The sequence below is a fragment of the Oncorhynchus mykiss genome, chromosome 25 (genome assembly GCF_057628025.1).
Source record: "Oncorhynchus mykiss isolate SJ-2025 chromosome 25, ASM5762802v1, whole genome shotgun sequence".
Lineage (NCBI taxonomy): Eukaryota > Metazoa > Chordata > Actinopteri > Salmoniformes > Salmonidae > Oncorhynchus > Oncorhynchus mykiss.
Window position 1 is genome coordinate 29,076,948 of NC_143046.1, and position 27,836 is coordinate 29,104,783.

The following is a 27,836-nucleotide window of genomic DNA, read 5'->3' on the forward strand; positions in this document are numbered from 1 at the left end:
CTCCCTCCAGCACATTTCCTCAGTATCAGGATACATTCCTAATAAGGGCAGAACTCCAGAATGCCTGTTTGGTTCCATTACAGCACAGGGAGGAAATATCAACTTTATTAAAGGGAGACTGGGACTGCCTCATGTTCTCTTGAGGGTCTTTGCCACTTTCTCTCTCTCTCTCCTCCTCCTCTCTCCCTCCCTCCTTCCCTCCATTGTCTCTCTCACCCCCTTTTCTTCTCTCTTTCAATTCAATTTCAATTGAAGGGCTTTATTGGCATGGGAAACGTGTTAACATTGCCAAAGCAAGTGAAGTAGATAATAAACAAAAGTGAAGTAAACAACAAACATGAACAGTAAACATTACACTTAGAAGTTCTAAAAGAATTAAGACATTTCAAATGAAGACATCTTTATACAGTGTTGTAACAATGTGCAAATAGCTCAAGTACAAAAGGGAAAATAAATAAACAAATATGGGTTGTATTTACAATGGAGTTTGTTCTTCACTGGTTGCCCTTTTCTTGTGGCAACAGGTCACAAATATTGCTACTGTGATGGCACACTGTGGTATTTCACCCAGCAGATATGGGGGTTTATCAGAATTGGATTTGTTTTCAAATTCTTTGTGGAGCTGTGTAATCTGAGGGAAATATGTGTCTCTAATATGGTCATACGTTTGGCAGGAGGTTAGGAAGTGCAGCTCAGTTTCCACCTCATTTTGTGGGCAGTGTGCACATAGCCTGTCTTCTCTTGAGAGCCAGGTCTACTCTTGAAAGCCAGTACCCTCTGTGACTATCTTTCTCTCTCTCTCACACACACACACACACACACACACACCTCTCAGAAATGCATCTCCTTGGCTGAGCCTCTTGTAAGTTTGACCCTGTATGGAGTGTCTGTGGGTCTTCACAGTGTATGGTGGCTTAGCAACCACTCCTCACCTACTAATTTGTAACGGGGACAGGAAAGCTAAATGTCATGGCAAACACATGGCATGAGGTAGCTAACTCTGCTAGCCAGCCAAACCCTCAAATTACAATGGAAGACATAGCACACCTGTTTAAGATTCATCTTCCTCTAAATTTGTGGCTGTATGTCAGGAAAAGCTGTCATCTAGGAAATATGTCATGCTTTCATTTACAGAGAGGTTGTTGAATCTCAATACAGATGCCCTTGGTATCTACAGGAAGACATTAGCATCACCTTCATCGTCCTCCTCATTAGCATACAGAGAAGGCCCAATGGCAGGGTCTCATCATCGTCAGTTTACGGAAGGAAAGTGTCATGATTTCTTGATAGCCATGCCAAGAGAGAGGTATGTGTTTACTCTCATTAACTGTGTCACCAGAGCTTGTTTACAAGTAAGTGAGATGTTAATCTCTCCTAGAGAAGATGGGATCTGTCTCTGTATCATACTGTGCATTTGTTTCTGCGAGAGAGGGAGAGAGAGAGGGAGGGAGGGAGGGAGAGAGTGTGTGTGTGTGTGTGTGTGTGCGTGCGTGCGTGCGTGCGTGCGTGAGTGAGTGAGAGAGACATGGCAGTGTGTCAGCCTTTACCCTCCCCTTCAGTAGAAAGGAACACCAGCTCTATGTAAGCTCAGACACCTAGAAGACATTACAGACTCCAGTTGACCAACTCTCTCTCTTTCTCTCAGCGAAAAGTACCATCTGTGGCTCTCAAATCCCCATCTGTGGCTCGCAAATCACCATCTGTGGCTCTCAAATCCCCATCTGTGGCTCGCAAATCACCATCTGTGGCTCTCAAACCACCATCTGTGGCTCTCAAATCCCCATCTGTGGCTCTCAAATCCCCATCTGTGGCTCTAAAATCCCCATCTGTGGCTCTCAAATCCCCATCTGTGGCTCTTAAATGACCATTTATGACTCTCAAATCTCAAAAGAGTAAAGATGGTTAGATTAGTGACTTTGGAGTAGAGATATACACAAACTGAAACCAAGTTACGTAACAACTGTTTGAGAGAACATTTGATTATTTTTGGTAAGTTTAGCTGACTGGAGTGGACTGGAGCCTTAGCCAACATGTTAGGCATCCATTGCCTATGAAATTGTAAAAGACACCGTAAAAATAAAATGGGAGTTATTTACACTGAACAAAAATATAAACGCAACAAGCAACAATTTCAACATAAGGATATCAGTCAATTGAAATAAATTCATTAAGCACTAATCTATTGATTTCACATGACTGGGAATACAGATATCTGTTGGTCACAGATACTCTTTTTTAATGTAGGGGCATGGATCAGAAAACCAGCTGGTGTGACCACCATTTGCCATATGCAGCTCGACACATCTCCTTCACATAGAGTTGATCAGGCTGTTGATTGTTGCCTGTGGAATGTTGTCCCGCTCCTCTTCAATGGCTGTGCAAAGTTGCTGGATATTGGCGGGAACTGGAACACAACATTTTCAGCTCCCAGGAATTGTGTACAGATCATTGCGACATGGGGCCGTGCATTATCATGCTGCAACATGTGATGGCGATGATGGTGATGGCGGCAGATGAATTGCACGACAGTGGGCCTCAGGATCTCGTCACGGCATTTATCTCACAGCATTCAAATTGCCATCGATAAAATGCAATTGTGTTTGTCTTCCGTAGATTATGCCTGCCCATACCATAACCCCACTGCCACCATGGGGCACTCTGTTCACAATGTTAACATCAGCGAACCACTCACCCACACGACGACATACACGCTGTCTGCCATCTGCCTGATACAGTTGAAACCGGGATTCATCCGTGAAGAGCACACTTCTCCAGCGTGCCAGTGGCCATCGAAGGTGAACATTTGCCCACTGAAGTCGGAACTGCAGTCAAGTCAAGACCCTGGTGAGGACGACGAGCACACATGAGCTTCCCTAAGACGGTTTCTGACAGTTTCATAAGCTGTCCGGGTGACTGGTGTCAGACGATCCCTCAGGTGAAGAAACCAGATGTGAAGGTCCTGGGCTGGCGTACTGCCAAATTGGTTGCACGTACTGGTTACACGCACTGCCAAATTCTCTAAAACGACATTGGAGGCTGTTTATGGTAGAGAAATTAACATTAAATTCGCTGGCAGCAGCTCTGGTGGAAATTCTTGCAGTCAGCATGCCAATTCCACACTCCCTCAAAACTTGTGTTGTGTGACAAAACTGCACATTTTAGAGTGGCCTTTTACAACACATGTTGTGTTTATATTTTTGTTCAGTGTAAATTGAGTCCAGGTCTCTCTGGATACTTTAGCTTTTTAGCTTATTTTTTTGTTGTTGTAGATCCTTACAAAAGCTGAGCTCCCAGCCAAGCCTCCTGCCGTGCCCTTGAGACAGCTAATCCTACAGGACCTGGCAGTGCGGCTGGCAGCCCAACCAGGAGCACTTCCAGCAGGGTAACAGAACCACTGGGAGAGGGGTGTGAACCCCCCTGGGATTTCCCATCCATAAATGCCAATAGTAAAGCCAAGCCATTTCTATCTATGATGACTGAAAGAATATAAAATATGGTTATTCTTATGTCGTTGATACAGTACCGGACATGATATAACTTGTGTGGTTCCAAGGAATCCTAAATAATATTTACTTGTGTTATACCTTTGTAGTAACACAGTTGTTCAGGCTGGAGGAGGGGTAAGCAAGGATACACCTACTGTATCTACTTAGGATGAGTGTGACTCATCTTTGTTGCAATCTCTCTCAGCAAAATATATTTCTTACTAAAGATGGAGGTGCTTATGCACTGGGGAATACCGGCATGCACACTGTAGGGTTAACATAGATGACATATAGATGTCAAACTGTTCATCCTTAATTCGTTTTTTGGGGGGGGGGACAGCACAAGCCATCCTCCTAATGAGGCCATTCAATCTATCTATGTAATGAAGAAAGCATAGGGCTAGTGTTAAACCAAAAGATGCAGGCCATACTAAAACATTACACACTTCTATTGAGTTTCTTGAGTCATATACCTGTTCTCAAATAGTAGCTTATTGCGCTTTGTGACGCAAAGGCCCTTTTGAATGCAACAGTATTGCCCCCATTACCTCCGGTGTTAGCCAGTGAGAACCTATTAGCTACAGCTTGTAAATTCCTGGCTGAGGTCATTGTTGATATGAACGGAGAGGTTTGGATCATATCCTGCAGTTTTTTTTTTCTGAGCTCCACTCGCTTTTAAGGAGCGTCTGGTATATCCACGCTAAAAACCTTGCCGCTGGACGCATCGGTGTGGAGATAGGTGAGTCAAATGCCATATTTTGAGAAGTAAAAAACAATCTAAAACCTAGTGAAAATATGTTATAATGGTTGAATAAAGTTTTTCTTTGACTGTTCAGTGGAACGACTGTTGTGCGTAAAAGGTAAACTTTTTTTTGTTATAACATATATTTCTTTACTCCGGTTGTCTATGACATAAGTAAATGTTTGGATTTAATTTGTTGTCAGTTTTTGTAACATTTTGGTTTTGGGTCCATGCAAAAAACATTAGACACAATGTGCATGTGCATTTTGGTCATTGAATGCTGGTTTACAGAATCAAATTCCTTGTAGTGGGCAGCATAGCAGCGAAGCAGTTTAAGAGGTCTGATAAGGAGGGCTGGAATTTTAATAGTCAGTGATATAAAGTAATTTCCCTTCCCTGGAGGTATGTGCTGTTATTTATTCGTAGTGAATTTTAGCCTATTGGCAATCATTCATCACAAGTATTATTTGTAAAGGAGCTGCTGCAATACATTTTGCTGACCAAAAATGTAAAGATTTTCACATTTCAGATGAAACCAATGATTTCTAAGTGTCTATATGCATATGGGGAGTGTGTGACTTGGTAATTTACTGTAGCCCATGTGGCCAGATTTGAATGGTCTAGCATGAGCAGTTTAGTCAATTACATTTACTAATGATTGTTATTCCAAGTTTCATAGTTTTACTGACATAAGGAAAAATGATTCACTGAAAAACGGTTTTTATTGACAGATTATTAGGTTCTGTACATGCATGATGTCAACTATTCAATCAAACCTGAAACCAGGTTTCTTGCAGAAGTCAAAAGCAGCATTTGTCTACCTCAGGGAAAGTATTGTTTTACAATGGGACACAAAAAGAAACTCGACTGCAAATAATGCTGTTTTGGACATATCCTGTAGTTGAAATGAAACCCGTTTTAATTGAATTGGGTCCCGAGCCCATGTCAAAATCATTAGTGCTCAACGATACCATCATAATAGTAGCCTACTGTTCCCCCGTGGGTTATTTTTATTTTTTTATTTCACCTTTATTTATTCAAGGTCAGCCCAAAAACCCTCTAGGAAACACACAGTACAATAAGTTGCCCTCAGCCCTGCTACACTTTACTGGTTTGGCCAGCTGCCAAGTCAAATGTATGATGTCATTTTCTCCCAGCAGCAGCAGCCTCAGAACACACGGGGAGGCTCCTCCTCCGCTACTGTGACTGGCTTTCATTGTTACAATGATGTCACCATTTTAATCAATAAAATACAAAAAAAGTATCTTTGGATTGGGTTTAGTGCCCATAGCTTTTCAGAATATGGTAGATAAATGATATGATACTTTACTGGAGGGCCTTGTGTTTCCTGCTGGAGGGCCTTGTGTTTCCTGTTTCTAATCAGACTGATTGACGAATTTCCATTTGTTTGTAAAGTGAGCATTTGTGCCTTCATGAAGAATTTGGTCATGCAAAGTTTAGTCTTATCAACCAGTCGCATAAGCCTGACACACCAGCAATAGCAGCAGGACCCAATGTCCACAGACAGGATGCCCATTGGAACACATTGTGACATGTTAGATCAGTGGGCTCAGTTACTGGAGGACCTTGTGTTTCCTGTATGGCCCACATCAGTTACTGGAGGGCCTTGTGTTTCCTGTATGGCCCACATCAATTACTGGAGTGCCTTGTGTTTCCTGCTGGAGGGCCTTGTGTTTCCTGTATGGCCCACATCAGTTACTGGAGGACCTTGTGTTTCCTGTATGGCCCACATCAGCTACTGGAGTGCCTTGTGTTTCCTGTATGGCCCACATCAGTTACTGGAGGACCTTGTGTTTCCTGTATGGCCCACATCAGTTACTGGAGGGCATTGTGTTTCCTGTATGGCCAACATCAGTTACTGGAGTGCCTTGTGTTTCCTGTATGGCCAACATCAGTTACTGGAGGGCCTTGTGTTTCCTGTATGGCCCACATCAGTTACTGGAGGACCTTGTGTTTCCTGTATGGCCCACATCAGTTACTGGAGGGCCTTGTGTTTCATGCTGGAGGGCCTTGTGTTTCCTGTATAGCCCACATCAGTTACTGGAGGGCATCGTGTTTCCTGTATGGCCCATATCAATTACTGGACAAGGAACACCATTAGACCCAACCAAATCATGAGAAAACAAAAATATCATTATTTGACACACTGGAAAGTATTAACAAAAAAAGGGAGCAAACTAGAATGCTATTTGGTCGTAACCAGAGAGTACACAGTGGCAGAATACCTGACCACCGTGACTGACCCAAAATTAAGGAAAGCTTTGACTATGTACAGACTCAGTGAGCATAGCCTTGCTATTCAGAAAGGCCGCCGTAGGCAGACCTGGCTCTCAAGAGAAGACAGGCTATGTGCGCACTGCCCACAAAATGAGGTGGAAACTGAGCTGCACTTCCTAATCTTCTGCCAAATGTATGACCATATTAGAGACACATGTTTCCCTCAGATTACACAGACCCACAAAGAATTAAAAAACAAATTTAATTTTGATAAACTCCCAACTAACCGGTGCCTGTATGTAGCCTCGCTACTGTATATAGCCTCGCTACTGTTATTTTTCACTGTCTTTTTACTGTTGTTTTTATTTCTTTACTTACCTATTGTTCACCTAATACATTTTTTGCACTGTTGGTTAGAGCCTTTAAGTAAGCATTTCACTGTAATACCTGTTGTATTCGGCGCACGTGACAAATAAACTTTGATTTGATATCTACTGGGTGAAATACCACAGTGTGCCATCACAGCAGCAAGATTTATGACCTGTTGCCACAAGAAAAGGGCAACCAGTGAAGAACAAACACCATTGTAAATACAACCCCATATTTATGTTTATTTATTTCCCCCTGTGTACTTTCCACATTCCACTATTTCCACATTGTGACAACACTTTACAGTGGGGCAAAAAAGTATTTAGTCAGCCACCAATTGTGCAAGTTCTCCCACTTAAAAAGATGAGAGAGGCCTGTAATTTTCATCATAGGTACACTTCAACTATGACAAACAAAATGAGAAAAGAAAATCCAGAAAATCACAATGTAGGATTTTTAATGAATTTATTTGCAAATTATGGTGGAAAATAAGTATTTGGTCAATAACAAAAGTTTATCTCAATACTTTGTTATATACCCTTTGTTGGCGATGACAGAGGTCAAACGTTTTCTGTAAGTCTTCACAAGTTTTCACACACTGTTGCTGGTATTTTGGGCCCATTCATCCATGCAGATCTCCTCTAGAGCAGTGATGTTTTGGGGCTGTTGCTGGGCAACACGGACTTTCAACTCCCTCCCAAGATTTTCTATGTGGTTGAGATCTGGAGACTGGCTAGGCCACTCCAGGACCTTGAAATGCTTCTTACGAAGCCACTCCTTCGTTGCCCGGGCGGTGTGTTTGGGATCATTGTCATGCTGAAAGACCCAGCCACGTTTCATCTTCATTGCCCTTGCTGATGGAAGGAGGTTTTCACTCAAAATCTCACGATACATGGCCCCATTCATTCTTTCCATTACATGGATCAGTCGTCCTGGTCCCTTTGCAGAAAAACAGCCCCAAAGCATGATGTTTCCATCCCCATGCTTCACAGTAGGTATGGTGTTCTTTGGATGCAACTCAGCATTCTTTGTCCTCCAAACACGACGAGTTTTTACCAAAAAAGTTATATTTTGGTTTCATCTGACCATATGACATTCTCCCAATCTTCTTCTGGATCATCCAAATGCTCTCTAGCAAACTTCAGACAGGCCTGGACATGTACTGGCTTAAGCAGGGGGACACGTCTGGCACTGCAGGATTTGAGTCCCTGGCGGTGTAGTGTGTTACTGATGGTAGGCTTTGTTACTTTGGTCCCAGCTCTCTGCAGGTCATTCACTAGGTCCCCCCGTGTGGTTCTGGGATTTTTGCTCACCGTTCTTGTGATCATTTTGACCCCACAGGGTGAGATCTTGCGTGGAGCCCCAGATCGAGGGAGATTATCAGTGGTCTTGTATGTCTTCCATTTCCTAATAATTGCTCCCACAGTTGATTTCTTCAAACCAAGCTGCTATTGCAGATTCAGTCTTCCCAGCCTGGTGCAGGTCTACAATTTTGTTTCTGGTGTCCTTTGACAGCTCTTTGGTCTTGGCCATAGTGGAGTTTGGAGTGTGACTGTTTGAGGTTGTGGACAGGTGTCTTTTATACTGATAACAAGTTCAAACAGGTGCCATTAATACAGGAAACGAGTGGAAGACAGAGGAGCCTCTTAAAGAAGAAGTTACAGATCTGTGAGAGCCAGAAATCTTGCTTGTTTGTAGGTGACCAAATACTTATTTTCCACCATAATTTGCAAATAAATTCATTAGAAAATGTGATTTTCTGGATTTTTTTCTCTCATTTTGTCTGTCATAGTTGAAGTGTACCTATGATGAAAATTACAGGCCTCTCTCATCTTTTTAAGTGGGAGAACTTACACAATTGGTGGCTGACTAAATACTTTTTTGCCCCACTGTATATAGCCATACTATGACATTTGAAATATCTTTATTCTTTTGGAACTTCTGTGAGTGTAATGTTTACTGTACATTTTTTGTTGTTTATTTCACTTGTGTTTATTATCTATTTCACTTGCTATGGCAGCGTAAAACATATGTTTCCCATGCCAATAAAGCCCCTTAAATTGAATTGAATTAAGAGAAAGAGAGGTAGAGAGAGGTAGAGAGAGATAGAGAGAGAGAGAGAGAGAGAGGTAGAGGGAGAGAGGTAAAGCGGTAGAGAAAGAGAGAGCTCATAACCCTCTCCCAGACCAGATCTCCCTCTTTCCCATTAGCTGTGTGTCCCTCTTCAAACCCTAAACTGATGTAATCATACTTATCCATCCCATGACTGTGTCCCTCTTCAAACCCTAAACTGATGTAATCATACTTATCCATCCCATGACTGTGAATGTAACCATATTATGCAACTTGGGGTCTCACCGCTTTTTAAGTGTGTTCTGCTGGCCTATAGGGACGGATGAAGTCAGTGGGAACCTCACACCCATTGAACAAGTGAGTCTGTCCTTCTTTACAGGCTCTTTCCATTGTCCTACTGATCCTATCTTTTCAACTTGACATATATTGTGGACAGACTTCTCCATCCCTATCAACCGAGCAGACTGAGCTATTGGAGCAGTTGACCTTTGCAGAGTTCCAGGGGGCTGTGAGTCACGCAGAAGCAAAGGGAGCCTGAAGTGTTGGCCTGCCCACCATGAAGTCTTAATCAATGAGTGTGTGTGTTTGTCTGAATTCTGCATCATGGGAGAAGAAGTTTGGGGGCTGTTGAATGGAAAAGGACACACATACAGTAATCCCCCCACCTACCCCACCTTTTTGGTGCCCTGCTGTCCTTGATGTACAAACACACACACACCTCTGTGCACGACTAGGAGTCATTCCTGAATCGAGTGTTGTGGATATTTTGTCAGAGCCACGTCCTGTTGTGAGATGTGACAATGTCAATTTGTTGACAAAATGGCCGTGGCCTTTTAGGCTCGTGTCCACACAGAAATCACACATATTTGACCCTGTCAGTCTACACCTCACAACTCTCCCCGCACCTCTGTTGTTGCTAGGTAATGTGTGTTGATGTACAGTAGTGCCGTGGCTGTGTCACCGTCTCCCTGTGTGTGGTGGTGAGTCAGTAATACTTTAGTACTCCCCTGACAGAGATAAGATGGCCCTATCACTACCCTGTCCACTGCCCGGGACCAGGAACAGATGGTGACTGAGTCACAACAGAACTCAGAGAGAACAGGACCAGGAACAGATGGTGACTGAGTCATAACAGAACTCAGAGAGACACACAGAGGGGACATTCTGAGAAATGAACCATTGGAAAGCCTGTCCTTTTGTTTCTGTCTGGGCTATAACAGCCATCCATTAATTCTTATATCATGATCAGAGGCTGGCATTTGTTGGTCGGTAAATGTGTGATTGACAAGTCAAACACCAGATGAATAATGCCTGTTGCCAATGGACCTCAGTGATATATCTGTTTGTCTCACAGGGAACAGGGCTCTGGTGGTCTTAGGTTGTGGAGGCATGGGCCCTATTCCTGCTTCTGGTCAGAAAGTCCACTCCAGGCGTCCTGTTGAAACCCCCTGGTAACATGAGCAATAAGACTGGTTAGATATGTGATGTTAATGCACAGAGTTTTCACATTATCCATCACCCCCACCACCACTACAGAACTGCTGCCAGGATTTCCTCCCAACAGCCTCTTTGATCTCTCCTAGAGAGAGTAGAGATTGAGGCCACACCCCAGAGTGAGGAACACTCCATCAACACACATTACATCTAATTTGTGTGGGAAATAGCTTTCCATGCATGAGAACTCTGAATGTATTGAGACTTTAAAGAGTCCCCATCTCTGTTGGACAGGCTGACACACTGCAACATGACACAATAGATTACAAAGATAGGAAACTGAAGGTAGCCAATTTTCCTACAGTATGTGTCACGTCTGTATGGCTTTTGGCTAACTAACCAAGTACATCTTGTAGTTGGAAAAGCTCTTTGTGGTTCTGGTGAGGTTTGTTTTTGCTGATGGAGCCAGGGTGAGTGTGTGGTGCTATTTCTGTCTTGTATAGGGCAGGACCTAAGGGACTTGCAGGTGGGCGTGCGTTGCTCTGCTATTGTCTACCAGGATAGTAGGCACAGTCTCATCAGCAGTACCTGCAAATGAGCCTGTCACACCACTGTCAACATTACACACAGGCATGTGCACATGGATAAGCACGGACACACGCACATTCACACACAAACACACACACAAAACACAAACACTGATTTATATTGTTGTACAGTACTAAACCATAGACCACTTTAAAGCTTCAATCAACAAAACAACTGCCTGTTCCAGACAGAGGGAGAGATGAAGGGAGAGATGGAGGGAGAGGTGGAGGGAGAGATGAAGGGAGAGATGGAGGGAGAGGTGGAGGGAGAGGTGGAGGGAGAGATGATGGGAGAGATGGAGGGAGAGATGAAGGGAGAGATGGAGGGAGAGGTGGAGGGAGAGATGAAGGGAGAGATGGAGGGAGAGGTGGAGGGAGAGGTGGAGGGAGAGATGATGGGAGAGATGGAGGGAGAGATGATGGGAGAGATGGAGGGAGAGATGAAGGGAGAGATGGAGGGAGAGATGAAGGGAGAGATGAAGGGAGAGATGATGGGAGAGATGAAGGGAGAGATGAAGGGAGAGATGGAGGGAGAGATGAAGGGAGAGATGAAGGGAGAGATGGAGGGAGAGGTGGAGGGAGAGGTGGAGGGAGAGATGATGGGAGAGATGGAGGGAGAGATGATGGGAGAGATGGAGGGAGAGATGAAGGGAGAGATGGAGGGAGAGATGAAGGGAGAGATGAAGGGAGAGATGATGGGAGAGATGAAGGGAGAGATGATGGGAGAGATGGAGGGAGAGATGATGGGAGAGATGAAGGGAGAGATGATGGGAGAGATGAAGGGAGAGATGGAGGGAGAGATGATGGGAGAGATGATGGGAGAGATGGAGGGAGAGATGGAGGGAGAGATGATGGGAGAGATGAAGGGAGAGATGGAGGGAGAGATGAAGGGAGAGATGATGGGAGAGATGGAGGGAGTGATGAAGGGAGAGATGATGGGAGAGATGGAGGGAGTGATGAAGGGAGAGGTGGAGGGAGAGATGAAGGGAGAGATGGAGGGAGTGATGATGGGAGAGATGGAGGGAGAGATGATGGGAGAGATGAAGGGAGAGATGAAGGGAGAGGTGGAGGGAGAGATGGAGGGAGTGATGAAGGGAGAGATGATGGGAGAGGTGGAGGGAGAGATGGAGGGAGAGATGATGGGAGAGATGGAGGGAGAGATGAAGGGAGAGGTGGAGGGAGAGATGATGGGAGAGATGGAGGGAGAGATGATGGGAGAGATGAAGGGAGAGGTGGAGGGAGAGATGAAGGGAGAGGTGGAGGGAGAGATGGAGGGAGTGATGAAGGGAGAGATGAAGGGAGAGGTGGAGGGAGAGATGATGGGAGAGATGGAGGGAGAGATGAAGGGAGAGGTGGAGGGAGAGATGGAGGGAGTGATGAAGGGAGAGATGAAGGGAGAGGTGGAGGGAGAGATGAAGGGAGAGGCGGAGGGAGAGAGAGGGAGAGAAAAATGAAGAGAAGAACTAATGGAGGCTGTACAAGGCAGAAAGGGGGGGGGGGGTATGGGGGATGGGTGTACAGATGTAGGATTTAAATTTGATCACACTGTTGCAGGAGAAATGTCCTGCAACGCAGTAAATGTTAAACTTGTAATGTGCTTAGGTTTTAAAAAGGCTTCTGAAGATGGACATTTTGGACTTGATTTTCGGTTACGAAAACATCAACCCCTACAAAAAATGTCCATTCATCATAATCCACAAAATCATTCACATTTCCTGTTGCTGCAGGATTATTTTCCTGCTGTAGCAAACTGGCTCAAATGAAGATCCTATATATGTACTCAACAGAGGAGAGAAGACGGGACTCTTCCTCAGGGGGCTTTAAGTGGTGTGATGTGGTGTCCATGGCTGCTGCCTGATCATTAATGTTTCTCTGTGGGTTTAGTTTGAGGGACAGATGATATAAACAGACAGGCAATGAATGAAAAAAACATGATGTTCGATCCTCAGTAATGGGACAAATCAAATCTGCAAGTACGACCAGATGCCTTAAACAAACATCCACTGCTTTCTCTTCCTTCCTGTTGGATCTGTTGTCCTCTGTCTGGCCTAGTGTTTTTATTCTCCTGGTTTATATGGGCTTGTCCTAAATGACACCCTATTCCCTATATAGTGCACTGCTTTTGACCATGGTCCATAGGGCTCTAGTCAAATGTAGTGCTCTTTGCAGAGGATAGGATGTAATTTAAGTGCAGAGACATGGTAGACTCATTAGGGCAACAATAAATACTCAGGTCTCTTTACTCAGGTCATTGACTTGATGATGAGTCCTGATTATTCAATCCAGTTACTTGCCTCCCCACCCAAGTTTCCGTCATTACCTACAATACATTTCTGTTCTGTTCTGTCTCTATTTCGCTGCTCTCTCTCTTCCCCTCCCTCTCCTCCAAACCTTATTTATGTGAGTTAATACTGTTGTACTGTCTGTCTATGGCAGGGTTCCCTAACAGGCGGCCCACAGGGGATTGTATTTGGCCCCGCAAGTTTTTATTGATTTATTTTTGACATAAAAGACTGTAAAAACACCAGAAAATCATCTCAAAATATGTTCCAAGGTCTTCTCACACATAATAGAGAGATAAACACTGAGTGGACAAAACATTAGGAACACCTTCCTAATATTGAGTTGCACCCCCTTTTGCCCTCAAAACAGCCTCAATTCGTCAGGGCATGGACTCCACAAGGTGTCGAAAGCATTCCACAGGGATGCTGGCCCATGTTGACTCCAATGCTTCCCACAGTTGTGTCAAGTTGGCTGGATGTCCTTGATACACACAGGAAAAGGTTGAGCATGAAACACCCAGCAGCGTTGTAGTTCTTGACACACTGTAACCGGTGCATGAGACATCTACTACCATAACTCATTCAAAGGCACTTAAATCTTTTGTCTTGCCCAGTCACACTCTGAATGGCACAAATACACAATCCATGGCTCAATGGTCTCAAGGCTTAAAAATCCTTCTTTAACCTGTCTGCTCCCCTTCATCTACACTGATTGAAGTGGATTTAACAAGTGACATCAATAAGGGATCGTAGTTTTCACCTGGATTCACCTGGTCAGTCTATGTCATGGAAAGAGCAGGTGTTCCTAATGTTTTGTACACTCAGTGTATGCGATCGTACACAAAATTTGAAATTATTATGTTTTAGTCAAATGTTATATCTGTTTGGAATTCTTGCGTTCAATTTACAGTCTACAAATGATCAGTAATTATGTTCCGCCCCCAAAGACCATCCGCTCGGGGGGGAAAAAAACGTCCCGCGGCTGAGTCGAGTTGATGGTCCCTGGTGTTACAAATGTCGTCTTCGCTACTTTCAATGAAATATTTCTGCTGAGAGCCACTGAGGTCACAGAGGTATTCAACACTGAAAAACAAAGTGCTTGAAAATGTATTACCCGCATGTGCCTTGAATAACCTTGGCTGGGAGCGCTTTAGGACATAGTTTTGAGCACACATCATTGAGTTACGGGAGTACACATACACACACACACACATACACATACACATACGCACACACACACACACACACACACAGGCAGACGCAACATGGGCACGCACGCACACATTTTTTCATATTTCCTATAAAGCCTTCCACCATGTTCTAAGTGTTTATGGTAATATAAAGTGTAATGAAGTATAAAATAAACAAACCATAAATTAAGGTTTGATTGACACTCAGCCTGTTTGCACAATGCCTTTCACTGAGTAATGATATCAACATGCTGGTCGGTTGCAGTGCTTCAGTGCTTGATATTAATCCATTCACGTACTGCAAACACATTCTACACACTAACAAACAAATATCATAGGGGTAGTGGGGGTATACTATCTGTTGTCCCTCGTGGTCCTCATTCCAGAGCTTTGGAATCCCTCTCCCCCTCCCCTACACTCTATTCTTTTGATGCATATCCTAAAATGGAATGGTTCATGGTTGGGTTTGTGTGTGGGGTTAGGGGGTGTGGGTGAGGGGGTGTGGGGTGTCGGGGTGAGGGGCAGCTGTTAGCCTCAGGGCGTGGATCAGAGGGGGTGTATATATAGCCTATACCTTGGTGGGGTGTGTGGATCACCCTGTGTGGATGCTACTCTCTCCTCCGTTCCTTGGTTCTGTCCTTACCTCTCTTACCTGGACCTAAACATGGCTTACAGACTTTCAGGTAAATAATTATGATATATGATTTTATTCCATTACTGATACCTAGTGCTGGAATAGTGGTGGTGGTTTGGGGAGATTTTCTCAAGTCCGGTCAGAGACTGACTGGTGGGAAGTTCCTCTTGGGTCTTGGTTAGAAACATGGGTTTGTTTAGTGGGTCAGAATTGAAAACATTTTGGGAACCTGGAGTATTTTATCTGATTATTGATTTTTCTTGGGGTGTGGAAAGAAAACGAAGGTCTTGTGACACAACAGAGGGAGCAGAAAGGTCCATAGAGGTAGAAAGAAGTTGAACGTGTTTTTGGGGAAAAAAGGGATAGTTTGACATTTTTTAAGGCAATGCCATTTACAGCAGGATTAATGTACTTCGTGGAAGTTAAGTCCTTGGGACAGCATCATTTAGGCTGTCAGTAGTGAATCAAAGAGGTTTCATTTAATATTGATTTGGTACATGATGAGTCAGACAGAGTTATCACATGGTAGATACTAACAGTTGATCTGCCTGACCTCCATAACTCTCTCTTTGGGAGCCGTTTGGCTTTGATCTGCCATCAGTGAGAGATGAGAGCCAGGCTCCCTGGCACCATCCTGGTTCACCACTCAGTGTGCTCTTACTCTTACTCTTTCCACTGTAGAGTGCTTCCCACCCCAGGGACCAAAGTGGTATACTCCAACCCCTCCTACAGAGCGCTGGTGCATACCAGAGCTGTTTCTGCGGGGGGTGCTCTGTGATTGGCGGTAGCTGAAGGGCTTAGCGTTTAATTACTCTGCCCTTTTATTAGGAATCTAGACCCATAACGGTCACGGTGGCACAGTGGCACCCACAGTGTCCTCAAAAGTCACTCCTCTGAGTTGTGGGCCTAGATCAAATCAAATCAAACATTTATTTGTCACTTGCTGAATACAACAGGTGTAGACCTGATTGTGAAATGTTTACTCATGAGCCCTTTCCCAACAATGCAGAGTTAAAAAGTAAGAAAAATTAGCTCAATAAAAAAGGAAATAGTAACACAATAAAATAACAATAACGAGGCTATATACAAGGAGTACCGGTACAGAGTCAATGTACACGGATATGTGGTAGTTGAGGTAATTAAGGTAATATGTACATAGGGGTAAAAGTGACTAGGCAATCATGATAGATAATAAACAAAGTAGCAGCAGCGTATGTGAAGAGAGTGAACGAGTGTGAAACTGTGTCTGTGTGTGAGTGTGGCATCAATGAGTGTGAGTGTGTGTGAGTGTGTGTGTGAGTGTGTGTGAGTGTGTGTGTGTAAGTGTCAGTGTAGTATGTGTGAGTGTGTGTGTGTGTGTGTTTAAGTGTCAGTGTAGTATGTGTGTGAGTGTGTGTGTGTGTAAGTGTCAGTGTAGTATGTGTGTGTGTGCGTGTTTGTATGTGTGTGTTTAAGTGTCAGTGTAGTATGTGTGAGCGTGTGTGAGTGTGTGTGTGAGTGTGTGTAAGTGTCAGTGTAGTATGTGTGTGTGTGTGTGTGTGTGTGTGTGTGTAAATGTCAGTGTAGTATGTGTGAGTGTGTGTGTGTGTGTGTGTGTGTGTGTGTGTGTGTGTGTGTGTGTGTGTGTGTGTGTGTAAGTGTCAGTGTAGTATGTGTGTGTGTGCGTGTTTGTGTGTGTGTGGGTGTATTTAAGTGTCAGTGTAGTATGTGTGTGTGTGTGTTTAAGTGTCAGTGTAGTATGTGTGAGTGGAGTCCAGTGAATGTGCATAGAGACAGTGCAAAAAAGGGGGTCAATGCAAATAGCTGGGTGGCCATTTGATGAACTGTTCAGGAGTCTTATGGCTTGTGGGTAGAAGCTGTTCAGGAGCCTTTTGGTCCGACTTGGTACTCCAGTACCATTTGCTGTGCGGTAGCAGAGAGAACAGTCTCTAACTTGGGTGGCTGGAGTCTGACCATTTTTAGGGCCTTCCTCTGACACCACCTGGTATAGAGGTCCTGGATGGCAGGAAGCTCGACCCCAGTGATGTCCCTGAAACAAGTGCACAGTGCTTATACACTCAGAATGGAATGCATGGTTTACTCAGTTTTAGATGGATTCGGGCTTCTGAGACTGTGATACCTTGCTACCTTACTCCCCATAATCAAGCCACTGATCCAATCCTGCAAGTTAGATTCTGTTGGACTGATCCTGGCTGGCTCGTACCACTGAGATAAGAATGGGGATGACTCACCGGTGACTCAGCATAGGGGCTTAAGCCGGGCTGCCTCTTTTATCCCTCTGGCACAGCTGAAGACAAGCCTGTCTCTTTCCCCTGTTCCACCCATCCATCCTCACTAGACACTACAGCTGGGAGAGAGCACATACCACAATGTCTGTAACTCATCCCATTCAGTTCACCACACACATCCCCAGACACCTCGAAGAGCACCAATTGGCGTTCGTAAATATTTGCAGTGTTCCCATGGCTACCAGGATATAATGTCCTTCCCTTGTTAGTATTTCCCTCCATCACACTCATTTTATTCAACTGGATTAAGATACTTGAGAACTCACAATAATATCTCATCTGTTGTGTCTCATAAATCACAGATATTTTTGCTCTGGCTCCCAAACGGCCAACCCCAGCATAGAGATCCAGTTTGATTGACCTTTGGTCGTTTTGGCGTAGTTTAGATGACCCAGATGACACATAAGTAAAAGGCTGAAAGTTCATAGTTCATTTCAGGGAGACCCAAGAGCACAAACATATAAACACACCAATCTCTTCCAGGGAACAGCTAGGTCTCTGCCCGTTGTGATGGGAATGTTGGTATGTTGATGAGAGGAGCAGGGGGACTTTTTTGTTTACACTAACAGCCAATGGAGTTGGTTGGATGGGGTGTGTTGTAGTGAGTGAGCCAGGCACTCTAAAAATATGGCCTAAACTTTCCAGCAAAGCCCCCCGTGGGGCCGAGTCCGACATGGAGTGATGACTACATGCTAAAGCTCTGTTCAGGATAGGCAGACATCTGTGTGCCACTTCCCTCAGCTGTTTGGCATGCCGGTGCTAAGCCCCTCACCTGGCTGGTTCTGATTAGAGGACAGAACACATGCTGGGATGCCAGCTTGAATATATCTTCCTCTTAGCTTGGATGTTGGATTATGGAAAGGGGAGGACTTTTTGAATTACTCAGGGCAGGGTTGCAGATAGCTGAGGATCATGGTAGTATAATAATATGATGAATAAGTCATGTAGGTATTACTTTCTCTTAGACCCACATGGACCATATTGAGATCTAGGGCTCTGTATCGCAGAAGTCGGTAGTGGTTGACTCAATCAAAATGTAACCTACACTGCCTCCCTGTGGTGACTCTGAGACATCACATCCAGCTGAACCAGAGCCTTGACAGTTCACGTGCTTCCAGTCAATTCATCTCCAATGACGTTTATTTACTTGTCAATCAATGAATTTGACGAGTTAATCATGTACACGTGACTCGATCCCCAATAGTAAATGTGATTGTTGTGTGTGTTGGTACAGGGCCCAGGAGCTACGCTACTTCCACCATGACTGAACGCTTCGACTGTTACTACTGCCGTGACAACCTGCATGGGAAGAAGTATGTTAAGAAGGATGAGAAGCACGTGTGTACAAAGTGCTTCGACAAGCTCTGCGCCAACACCTGCGCAGAATGCCGTCGCCCCATTGGGGCTGATGCCAAGGTGGGTATTGTGTGTGTGTGTGTAGGAGTGTCCTTGTGAGTGTGCGTGTTCAGTAGGCTGAATGGCTTCAGTTCATATGTCGAGATTAAGACCAGTGTTTCATATCTGTTCTTCCTCAATGAGCAGCAGCTTCCACAACATAACAGTCATCATTCAGTCACGGACACTTGTCTGATAGACACTATCATTACTGACTAACCCCGTAGGATTGTTTCACCATGGCTGTAGTCTGCCTGTATTGGCTGTCAGTCCTTCATGCTACGCTGCACTCAAATTCACTTCATCTCCAATGCTAATAATTATTTCCAGATGGACATACTCTGTTTTCTGGCAAACTCCTCTGAATACCGTAGCCTACAATTGATAGGGAAATGAGCCTCAGTTTAATGAGGTGTGTATGAAGCCCGTGTGTATTAATGTATCTTACTCTTGACCCTCTCCCCTCCTTCCTGTCCAGGAGCTGAACCATAAGAACCGCCACTGGCACGAGGACTGCTTCCGCTGTGCCAAGTGCTATAAGCCCCTGGCCAATGAGCCCTTCAGCGCCAGGGACGACGGCAAGATCATGTGCGGCAAGTGTGGCTCCCGCGAGGATGGCAACCGGTGCCAGGCCTGCTACAAGGTGGTCATGCCAGGTGGGCTTAACCATAACCACAATGCACTTCTTCATCTTTTCTTTAAAGTGACCTAGCACTGTGCACGTGGCTGCTGTTAACGTTTTCAATGTTGACATTTTCAATTTTTTATTCTATTCTTCTGTATCTTGGATTGCCAGGCACACAGAATGTGGAGTATAAGAAGAAGGTGTGGCATGAGGAGTGCTTCACCTGCTTTGAGTGCAAGCAGCCAATCCGCTCACAGAGCTTCCTGAACAAGGGCGATGACATCTACTGCGGCCCGTGCCATGACAAGAAGTTCGCCAAGAAATGCTTCCACTGCAAGCAGGTGAATAACAAAATGTTCCCCTTCACACACCCAAATACAGATTTATTTTTTATTAGATAGTAATGGTCCAACTCAAGATGTCATTAAAAAAAATGCGCCCCCTTCCCCAAATTTAAATATTTTCACATGACCCTCCTCTTGTACTGTAAAATAAATTGAACATCCTTCCCATCATAGAATTACATCTAAAGTATGTTTACTACCACAAATAACTGTAGTGAATTTGTCTTTATTAACGAGGATATTGACTTAGGGCTACAGGCCAGAAGGTTGATGGTTCACCGACCACCACAGATGAGCTCACTCTCCCTGCCTGTTTCATTACATTACGATCAAAGCCAGCTGCGGACAATGATCAGCCAGGGGGAAAATCACATTTTCAACATTTTGATGCAAAATTCATTATTATATAAAATACACTGCTCAAAGAAATAAAGGGAACACTAAAATAACACATCCTAGATCTGAATGAATGAAATATTCTAATTAAATACTTTTTTTCTTTACATAGTTGAATGTGCTGACAACAAAATCACACAAAAATTATCATTGGAAATCAAATTTATCAACCCATGGAGGTCTGGATTTGGAGTCACACTCAAAATTAAAGTGGAAAACCACACTACAGGCTGATTCAACTTTTATGTAATGTCCTTAAAACAAGTCAAAATGAGGCTCAGTAGTGTGTGTGGCCTCCACGTGCCTGTATGACCTCCCTACAACGCCTGGGCATGCTCCTGATGAGGTGGTGGATGGTCTCCTGAGGGATCTCATCCCAGACCTGGACTAAAGCATCCACCAACTACTGGACAGTCTGTGGTGCAACGTGGCGTTGGTGGATGGAGCGAGACATGATGTCCCAGATGTGCTCAATTGGATTTAGGTCTGGGGAACGGGCGGGCCAGTCCATAGCATCAATGCCTTCCTCTTGCAGGAACTGCTGACACACTCCAGCCACATGAGGTCTAGCATTGTCTTGCATTAGGAGGAACCCAGGGCCAACCGCACCAGCATATGGTCTCACAAGGGGTCTGAGGATCTCATCTCGGTACCTAATGGCAGTCAGGCTACCTCTGGCGAGCACATGGAGGGCTGTGCGGCCCCCCAAAGAAATGCCACCCCACACCATGACTGACCCACCACCAAACCGGTCATGCTGGAGGATGTTGCAGGCAGCAGAACGTTCTCCACGGCATCTCCAGACTGTCACATGTGCTCAGTGTGAACCTGCTTTCATCTGTGAAGAGCACAGGGCGCCAGTGGCGAATTTGCCAATCTTGGTGTTCTCTGGCAAATGCCAAACGTCCTGCACGGTGTTGGGCTGTAAGCACAACCCCCACCTGTGGACGTCGGGCCTTCATACCACCCTCATGGAGTCTGTTTCTGACCGTTTGAGCAGACACATGCACATTTGTGGCCTGCTGGAGGTCATTTTGCAGGGCTCTGGCAGTGATCCTCCTTGCACAAAGGCAAGGAGGAGGGGGGGGTCTTGCTAATTGCCTATAATTTCCACCTGTTGTCTATTCCATTGCACAACAGCATGTGAAATTTATTGTCAATCAGTGTTGCTTCCTAAGTGGACAGTTTGATTTTACAGAAGTGTGATTGACTTGAAGTTACATTGTGTTGTTTAAGTGTTCCCTTTATTTTTTTGAGCAGTGTATATGCAACAAATTTTCCACCAACAGGTTTCTGTGCCAATACCCCATACAACCAATAAACAAAGTATACCGACTTCAAGCATTTCAATATCATGGTTTTCAACACCACAATAAATAAACTATGTCAACAAACAGAAAATGCATCCCTCCCTACATTGTAGGCTTACCCAGTATCGAAGGCTTGGCTTGAATCTCCGAATGTCATTCAACTTCTTGTAACAGATGTCCCTTTCCTTTCATCAATTGGCCGCTGCACAGTTTGAATTGATTGATTGATCTGATTTGTCAGTTAATAAAATACATATATACACAAACATGTTAATAGTGGCCAGGATTGCACAATAAAGTCAGGGACCTATTTCCATTGTGGTCCCTATATTTGACATAAATACATATATAATTAGAGATACAGGCGAAAAAGTGCTCAACCTCCAGATGATTATGAGGAGGGAGTTTAAGTTCAATTCTTACACGCTTGTTTGGCTGGTAGCCTATTCTTTATTCTTGGTCTATATCTTTAGATGTTTGGGGCTGCTGGTGAACCATGATGTGCAGACAGAATCAAAGTGACACTGGACTAGTGCACTTGCCAGAGTCTTTAGGGTGTCTATAGCTAGGTTTCCATCCGATTGTAGACAGATTGATGTGAATATTCTAAAATCTTCATAAAAACAATATGCCATTTCAGTTTCCTTTAGGAATATTTGGCACCGGACAACATGACAGGGGAGATTTTAATTTACTGGACAATTGAGAAATTTAATGGACATCTATATGCATTCAGATACGACTTGGCGCAGTCAGCGCCATCAATAAACATCAAGAAACATATGTTAGCCAAGTGAGCCACATTTACGTGTCCTTGAAGACGAGAACCAATTACAGAAGCACTATTCCTTGTGTTTCGATGTGTAGCATTTGGAAACTTTATAGCCTTTGGGGGGGGGGGGGGGGGGGGGGGGTACTTTTCCCAAAAACAATAATTGTCCACCTCACGGTTCAGCTGTCAGAGATTTGAGCCCTAAATGCATCAGGACATTGCATGCAAAGGCCTATAGGCATAGGTGTCCACGGTTTGATATTAATATTTTATACCCCAGAGAGAGCGAGATATGCCGGCAGTATGCCAACATGCTTTTCTTTGTCAGAGGGGTACAGGAGGGTAATTCGTACATATTCAATCTGAATAGTTTGTATAAAGATAAGCATTATATTGTTAGATTATAGGAGTAACTCTATTAGGCCTGAAACAGTCTTCCTCACCTCAATTTCAACTGTCGGGAGTCAGTCTTCATATCATAGGCCTACAGTAGCTAAAGCTTAATGATAGCCACAACCTACCAAACCTTCACAAACGTTTCTAAACTTTATTAGGGTAATATCAAAAGTCAAGCCATTTTTTAATAGGGAGAATAAGAGCAGAAGAGCAAATGTAAACCAGGGAGAAAACACACCACCCTCCCGTGCCTCCCCAAAAAACACACTACCCTCTCCAAAGCAAAAAATAAATGAAATTGACAACCCTCCACTATTTTGGGCCACTCCTCCTCCCAATGCATTTTAACCTGTCCCTTATGACAGTATAATTACAGTATACCTAATTATTGTATTCTTAAGGTACAAGTTAAAGGAAATGCTTTCTGTTATTATTCATAGAGAATAAGTCTGTCTTCCAATAGAACTAACATGATGTTTCTCTCCCCTCAGCCCATCACTTCAGGTGGTATAAGCTACCAGGATCAGCCATGGCACTCTGAGTGCTTTGTGTGTCGTACCTGCCGTAAGAACCTGGCCGGAACCCGCTTCACCTCCCACGAGGAGCACGTCTACTGTGTGGACTGCTACAAGACCTCTGTTGCCAAGCAGTGCAACGGCTGCAAGAACCCCATCACAGGTCAGTCGCCCACACACATAGTTTACATGAACATGTATGCCTGATATTGCATGGACAGATGCTCCGTTTTTATGAGAAAGGATTTAATTACATGATATTCTGTTTTGTTGAGATTATATTTTGACTAAGCAGCACTGGTCATCATATATCTGTCCCATTACTATGCTGACTGCTCCACATACTATCTCCCATAATACAGGGTTTGGCCATGGGACCAATGTGGTGAACTACGAGGGTCACTCCTGGCACGAGTACTGCTTCAACTGCAAGAAATGCTCCCTCTCCCTGGCCAACAAGCGCTTTGTCATCAACGGAGAGAACATCTACTGCCCTGACTGTGCTAAGAAGCTGTGAGCACAGCCAGCCAGGAGGCCCAAAAAGTTCTGTCATTCATGTTGAGGTGTTTTGGCAGGGTCAGGAACATAAATTAGTGCCAACTAAAGTTGAGAGGTCAATCCAAGGGTTAAAACTAGAGAAAGGTCAATTACCTGAGTGAATTTGAACAGCAGCCAAATAGGAATCTTGTTCCAGTGTTTTGTCATTGTTGAATACTAACGCACGTCAACTGGTTTGCTTTTGTGGGCCTTCGATATGCAATACTAACAAGCTTGAACACTGCATAGCCATATTAGGGAATGCTATTTTCACTGCCTTACTGGAACACGGCTTTGATAATACTAATATGGCAATTACATGTTACAACGCTTCACATTGCTTCTTGAATTATATACTAGCTTCACTAAATAAATCGGTCACGGCACCTCTGAAGTGATGTTTGCAGAGCTACGTATGAGGGTTTCACATATAACGAACGCTTCTTGTAATAATCAGTATGGACAAACTAGGTCTTCTGTAGGTATCAAGTGGTGTTATGAGATGGTAATCTAATCATGTACTCATACTGTAACTTTGACGTGGAGGGAAAGTTCGGGATGTGAATGCACATTATGATGGGTCAATAAAGGCAAGCGATAAAATTTAGTATTTTCACTTGCTAGACAGAAATAACAAAAACGGCTACTTTTATTTAGCAAAACTTTATTTTAACAGTTCATATCTTCTCAGAACACTTTAGATATATTTACAAATATAATTTGTGGACATGGCTTGGGTTAGGGTCTGAAAAAGCTATTGATATTCACATTGTAGCCCTGGTCGTTAGAATGATTGTCATGGCCGACGTAAGGACACGTGACACATTTGATTAGTTATTAATTACTATAAAATAAAAATACAGCCTATTCTCAATCTAAGGCATTCTATTCTACCGTCATAGCAACTGAATCATGAGATCAATTAAGAACAGTTAGCTCTGTATTCAGGCCCACAGATGCAGAAAGGGATCGGAATTAAAAAAACATAACAGGACCTGGAACATTTCTAGTATTAAAGCAGCGACTGTCCTGTATTGGTCCGATCTACAGTATCCGTGACTGGATGTGCCAGCGCCACTAGCTAAGCACATGTAGACCTGACCAAGGAACAAGCGTTTCATATTGAACAGGTCTACAGCAACCCCCTGCACTTTGAAAAGATAAAAGGTTAGTCAAGTCAAGGAGGGGAGTTCATTAAAGGCCTGGATGGGAGGAGACCGGAGAGGAGAGAGAAAACGTTCTTTCCAGAATACCACACACACACACACACCTCTCGAACAGGACTATACAGTAAAGTTACTTCTTGGTGACAAGTCAACCCTGTGTAATTCATTTTAGAAAGCTTTTCAACCCTTTCAAGAAGTGGAAAACCTCCCACAGTGCAAAGTGTCTTATGTTGTGATGAATAATAAAACTGGTTGCACATGAAAACAAAAAAAGGTTTCTCCTCAGAAAGAGAAGCATGTTAAATGATTAAGGGCTTGTTTGTTTAGTTAAAGTTACATTCTCAAAGCTAAGCTCATGGGTCTAAGTCCAGACATAAGGTATGTAAAATATAAAGCTATTTCAGAGAAACCTTCTGGTTTATTAAATGTGACAGAGTCAACAGATTTATTATGAAGCAAAAAACAAAGGTCCCCAAACCTCTCCGTTTGGACGATTCAAGCATAGGGAATTCAAGCTTCTCGACACAGATTTGAAAGAACCCATAAACGAGACAAGAACAAGACTGACCAAATCGCATCTCCCATCTCCATCATTTAGTGGTAGACTCACTCCGTCACACTGCTGCTATACAGAGAAGTGTGTGGCGCAGTAGTCAGAGTTCATGTTAACCTTCAGACACCATATGACTGCAAACTTTCACACTGTGATAAAGCACTGAAACATTTCCACCCCTCAGTCCACCCCTGTCGGAGACCAAGGCGATTGTCAGAGGTGGTTGGGGGATGAAAGTCAGAACTTCACAAAATGCCCTCAATCAACGTGCCCAGACATCTTCCCTCTACAGTATGAGGATCCCCTGCCCTAGGCTCAGAGTACTGGAGAACAGGAGGGTTTCCTGTAGCCTCCTGGGTAACACCAAAACCGGACCTGACTCAATTCCACCCCAACCCTTAGTCCCTATCCCTTGGCACTTTGTAAGCATTTGACAGGCATAAGCAATATAATAGCTTCACCTTGTGGAATCGTTACCATATTGCTTACACCAATCCATATCTACTAAAGTGCCTAGAGGGCAGGAGACAGGGCTTAATTTAGAACAGAGCATAGGGTAACAGCACTGACTACCCTGGCAAAGGGCACGAGTCTAATAGAACCAACATTTAAATAAAGTAACATCCATTCGCAGTACCCCACCCACAGACGCATTGGCCCAATACTGATTACATACATAATACAATAACACTTAAATATGAGGAAATATATTTTCGTATATTGTATATAAACAGACGGCCAAATTATGACACAAATAATTGAAACAATAATTATTATTTTTTTTCCAGGAGAAGTAACATAGAAGCTTAGTGGAGAAGCACTGGAATTTGTATGGAACGAGCTAGACAGACAGCGAATGTAGGAGACACTCCATACATCTACAGCCAGGTCAAAACTGTGTTTTAGCCCTAGAAAAAGGAACTTTGGGCGTCGTAAGAGAAAACTTCCAACCATTCAAGTTAGTTTCTGGACTAGAACACCCCTTAGAAAAGAGTGACGTAAAATGAAACTCATGGACCTCGTCTGACTGCAATTAACCAACATACACACACACACGTTAATCCGCTACGGGCTATAGCCATTCATATGGTAAGTGTATAAATTCATGCAGTCATTGCTGGGGGTCAAGTTATACCTCAGCGCTCAGGATGCAATTAAATTCAAAATTGATATGAGTTAGTTGAACATTAAGTCTACATACATGTAAAAACATAACACGTCAAGATCTGAGGACATAAACCTAAAGACCAGGAACCGAAAGTTAACAGCAACAGTTCAAATATTTACTAAATCACCAGCTTTGTCAAATTCCTACATCCTTCAGTTTGTAAATTTGAAATAGTAGGCAACCACCCTCAGCAGTGCCGGAAGAAACCGGAAGCATCCGGTTTTCAGGGGAAAAGCTGAGAAGAGGCGAAGTTTGAAAGCCGTATGCTTCCGGTTTCTTACGACCCCACTCAGGCATTTATTTTATGCCTGCTACCTTAGGTTAGTAGGCAACAGTCATTTCATAATACCATTTGTTTGATTCATAGATCTGAGTGCCCCCGTGTGGCCATAAGGAGAAGAGCAGGAGTGAGGGACTGCTGGGAGATGGCAAGGGAAGGCGGAGGGGCTCTGACCAGCCCTTTGGGGCATAGGGGTAAACCATGGGAGAATAGGACCTTACCAGACCCAGACAAATCCAGAATTCTAGGTCGGATTACAATTTGGGTAGGATGGGATTAGAGTTAAATAGTGCCGCTTCTGGTTTGGGAACCGGCAAGTCGTAACACACGTGTAAATACTCCCTTATCCACTGGAGATACTTAGGGATCATGTAGGCAGACCCTGAGAGACTACAATACCCAGGTTCCCCAGCCCACCAATCAGTACTAGAGTTTCCTGACTCACTCATGACACGAGAAGTAATGAACTCATAGCGATCATATAGCAAAGTGTTATGTACATAGATCCTGGAATATTCTCAAACCAGACTACCCCCCCTAAAACTAGACATGAGATAACAGCAATTACATTTAACGAAGACAAAAAATTAATAAATTACGTCGCACGCCCTGCACAACACTTAAAAAAACAACAGTATGAACAAAACAACATTTTAAAAATAACCAAGTGTCAACTGTTGTAAGTATGGGAGGATGAGAGCCCTTGAAGTGAGCACATTGAAGGAGGAATAGAGATTTTCCCCTGAAGCTTTGTTTCTCTTTTTAGATATATATATATAAAAAAAAAAAACGTTTTTCTTTTCATGTGGTGGGGGTGCAAAGTTAGCGTTCTGGGAGTCCCTGTTCCCCCCTCAACCCCTGTGCTCTTCCTCTGGCTGAGGGCGGGTGTGTACATGTGGAGGGGGTAAGGGGGTCTGGAGCTCAGCTGGACAAGAACTCTGGAAGTGCAATATTCACAGGCCTCTGAAGGGAGAGCTGCAGCCTCACATCTCTAGAGAGAGAAAGACACAAAGAGAACAAGTGTCAATATTTGACATCCACAAAAAAATTCACTTTT

At 43.9% G+C, this 27,836-nt stretch overlaps 2 protein-coding genes across 33 annotated transcripts in view; one reads left to right on the forward strand and one right to left on the reverse strand.

Moving 5' to 3' along the window:
- The first annotated feature begins 3,689 nt into the window (after positions 1-3,689).
- LOC110504939 (four and a half LIM domains protein 1) lies at positions 3,690-25,051 on the forward strand. Of its 2 annotated transcripts, none has more exons than XM_021583833.3 (6): positions 3,690-4,224; positions 18,557-18,738; positions 19,196-19,373; positions 19,514-19,683; positions 23,052-23,238; positions 23,438-25,051. In XM_021583833.3, the coding sequence occupies exons 2-6, from the start codon at positions 18,583-18,585 to the stop codon at positions 23,590-23,592; spliced, it is 846 nt and encodes a 281-aa protein (XP_021439508.1). In that variant the 5' UTR covers positions 3,690-4,224; positions 18,557-18,582; the 3' UTR covers positions 23,593-25,051. The 2 variants fall into 2 exon arrangements, with proteins under 2 accessions (XP_021439508.1, XP_021439507.1); XM_021583832.3 differs by lacking the exon at positions 3,690-4,224 and adding an exon at positions 14,857-15,083.
- The window catches only part of LOC110504938 (uncharacterized), a 50,873-nt gene continuing 47,296 nt past the window's right edge, over positions 24,260-27,836 (reverse strand). For all 31 annotated transcript variants that reach the window (XM_090219615.1, XM_090219613.1, XM_090219605.1 and 28 more), the window contains one exon: positions 24,260-27,770. In XM_090219615.1, coding sequence (XP_090075741.1) covers positions 27,763-27,770 — 8 coding nt within the window. In that variant the 3' untranslated portion in view covers positions 24,260-27,762. The remainder of the gene's footprint in view (positions 27,771-27,836) is intronic.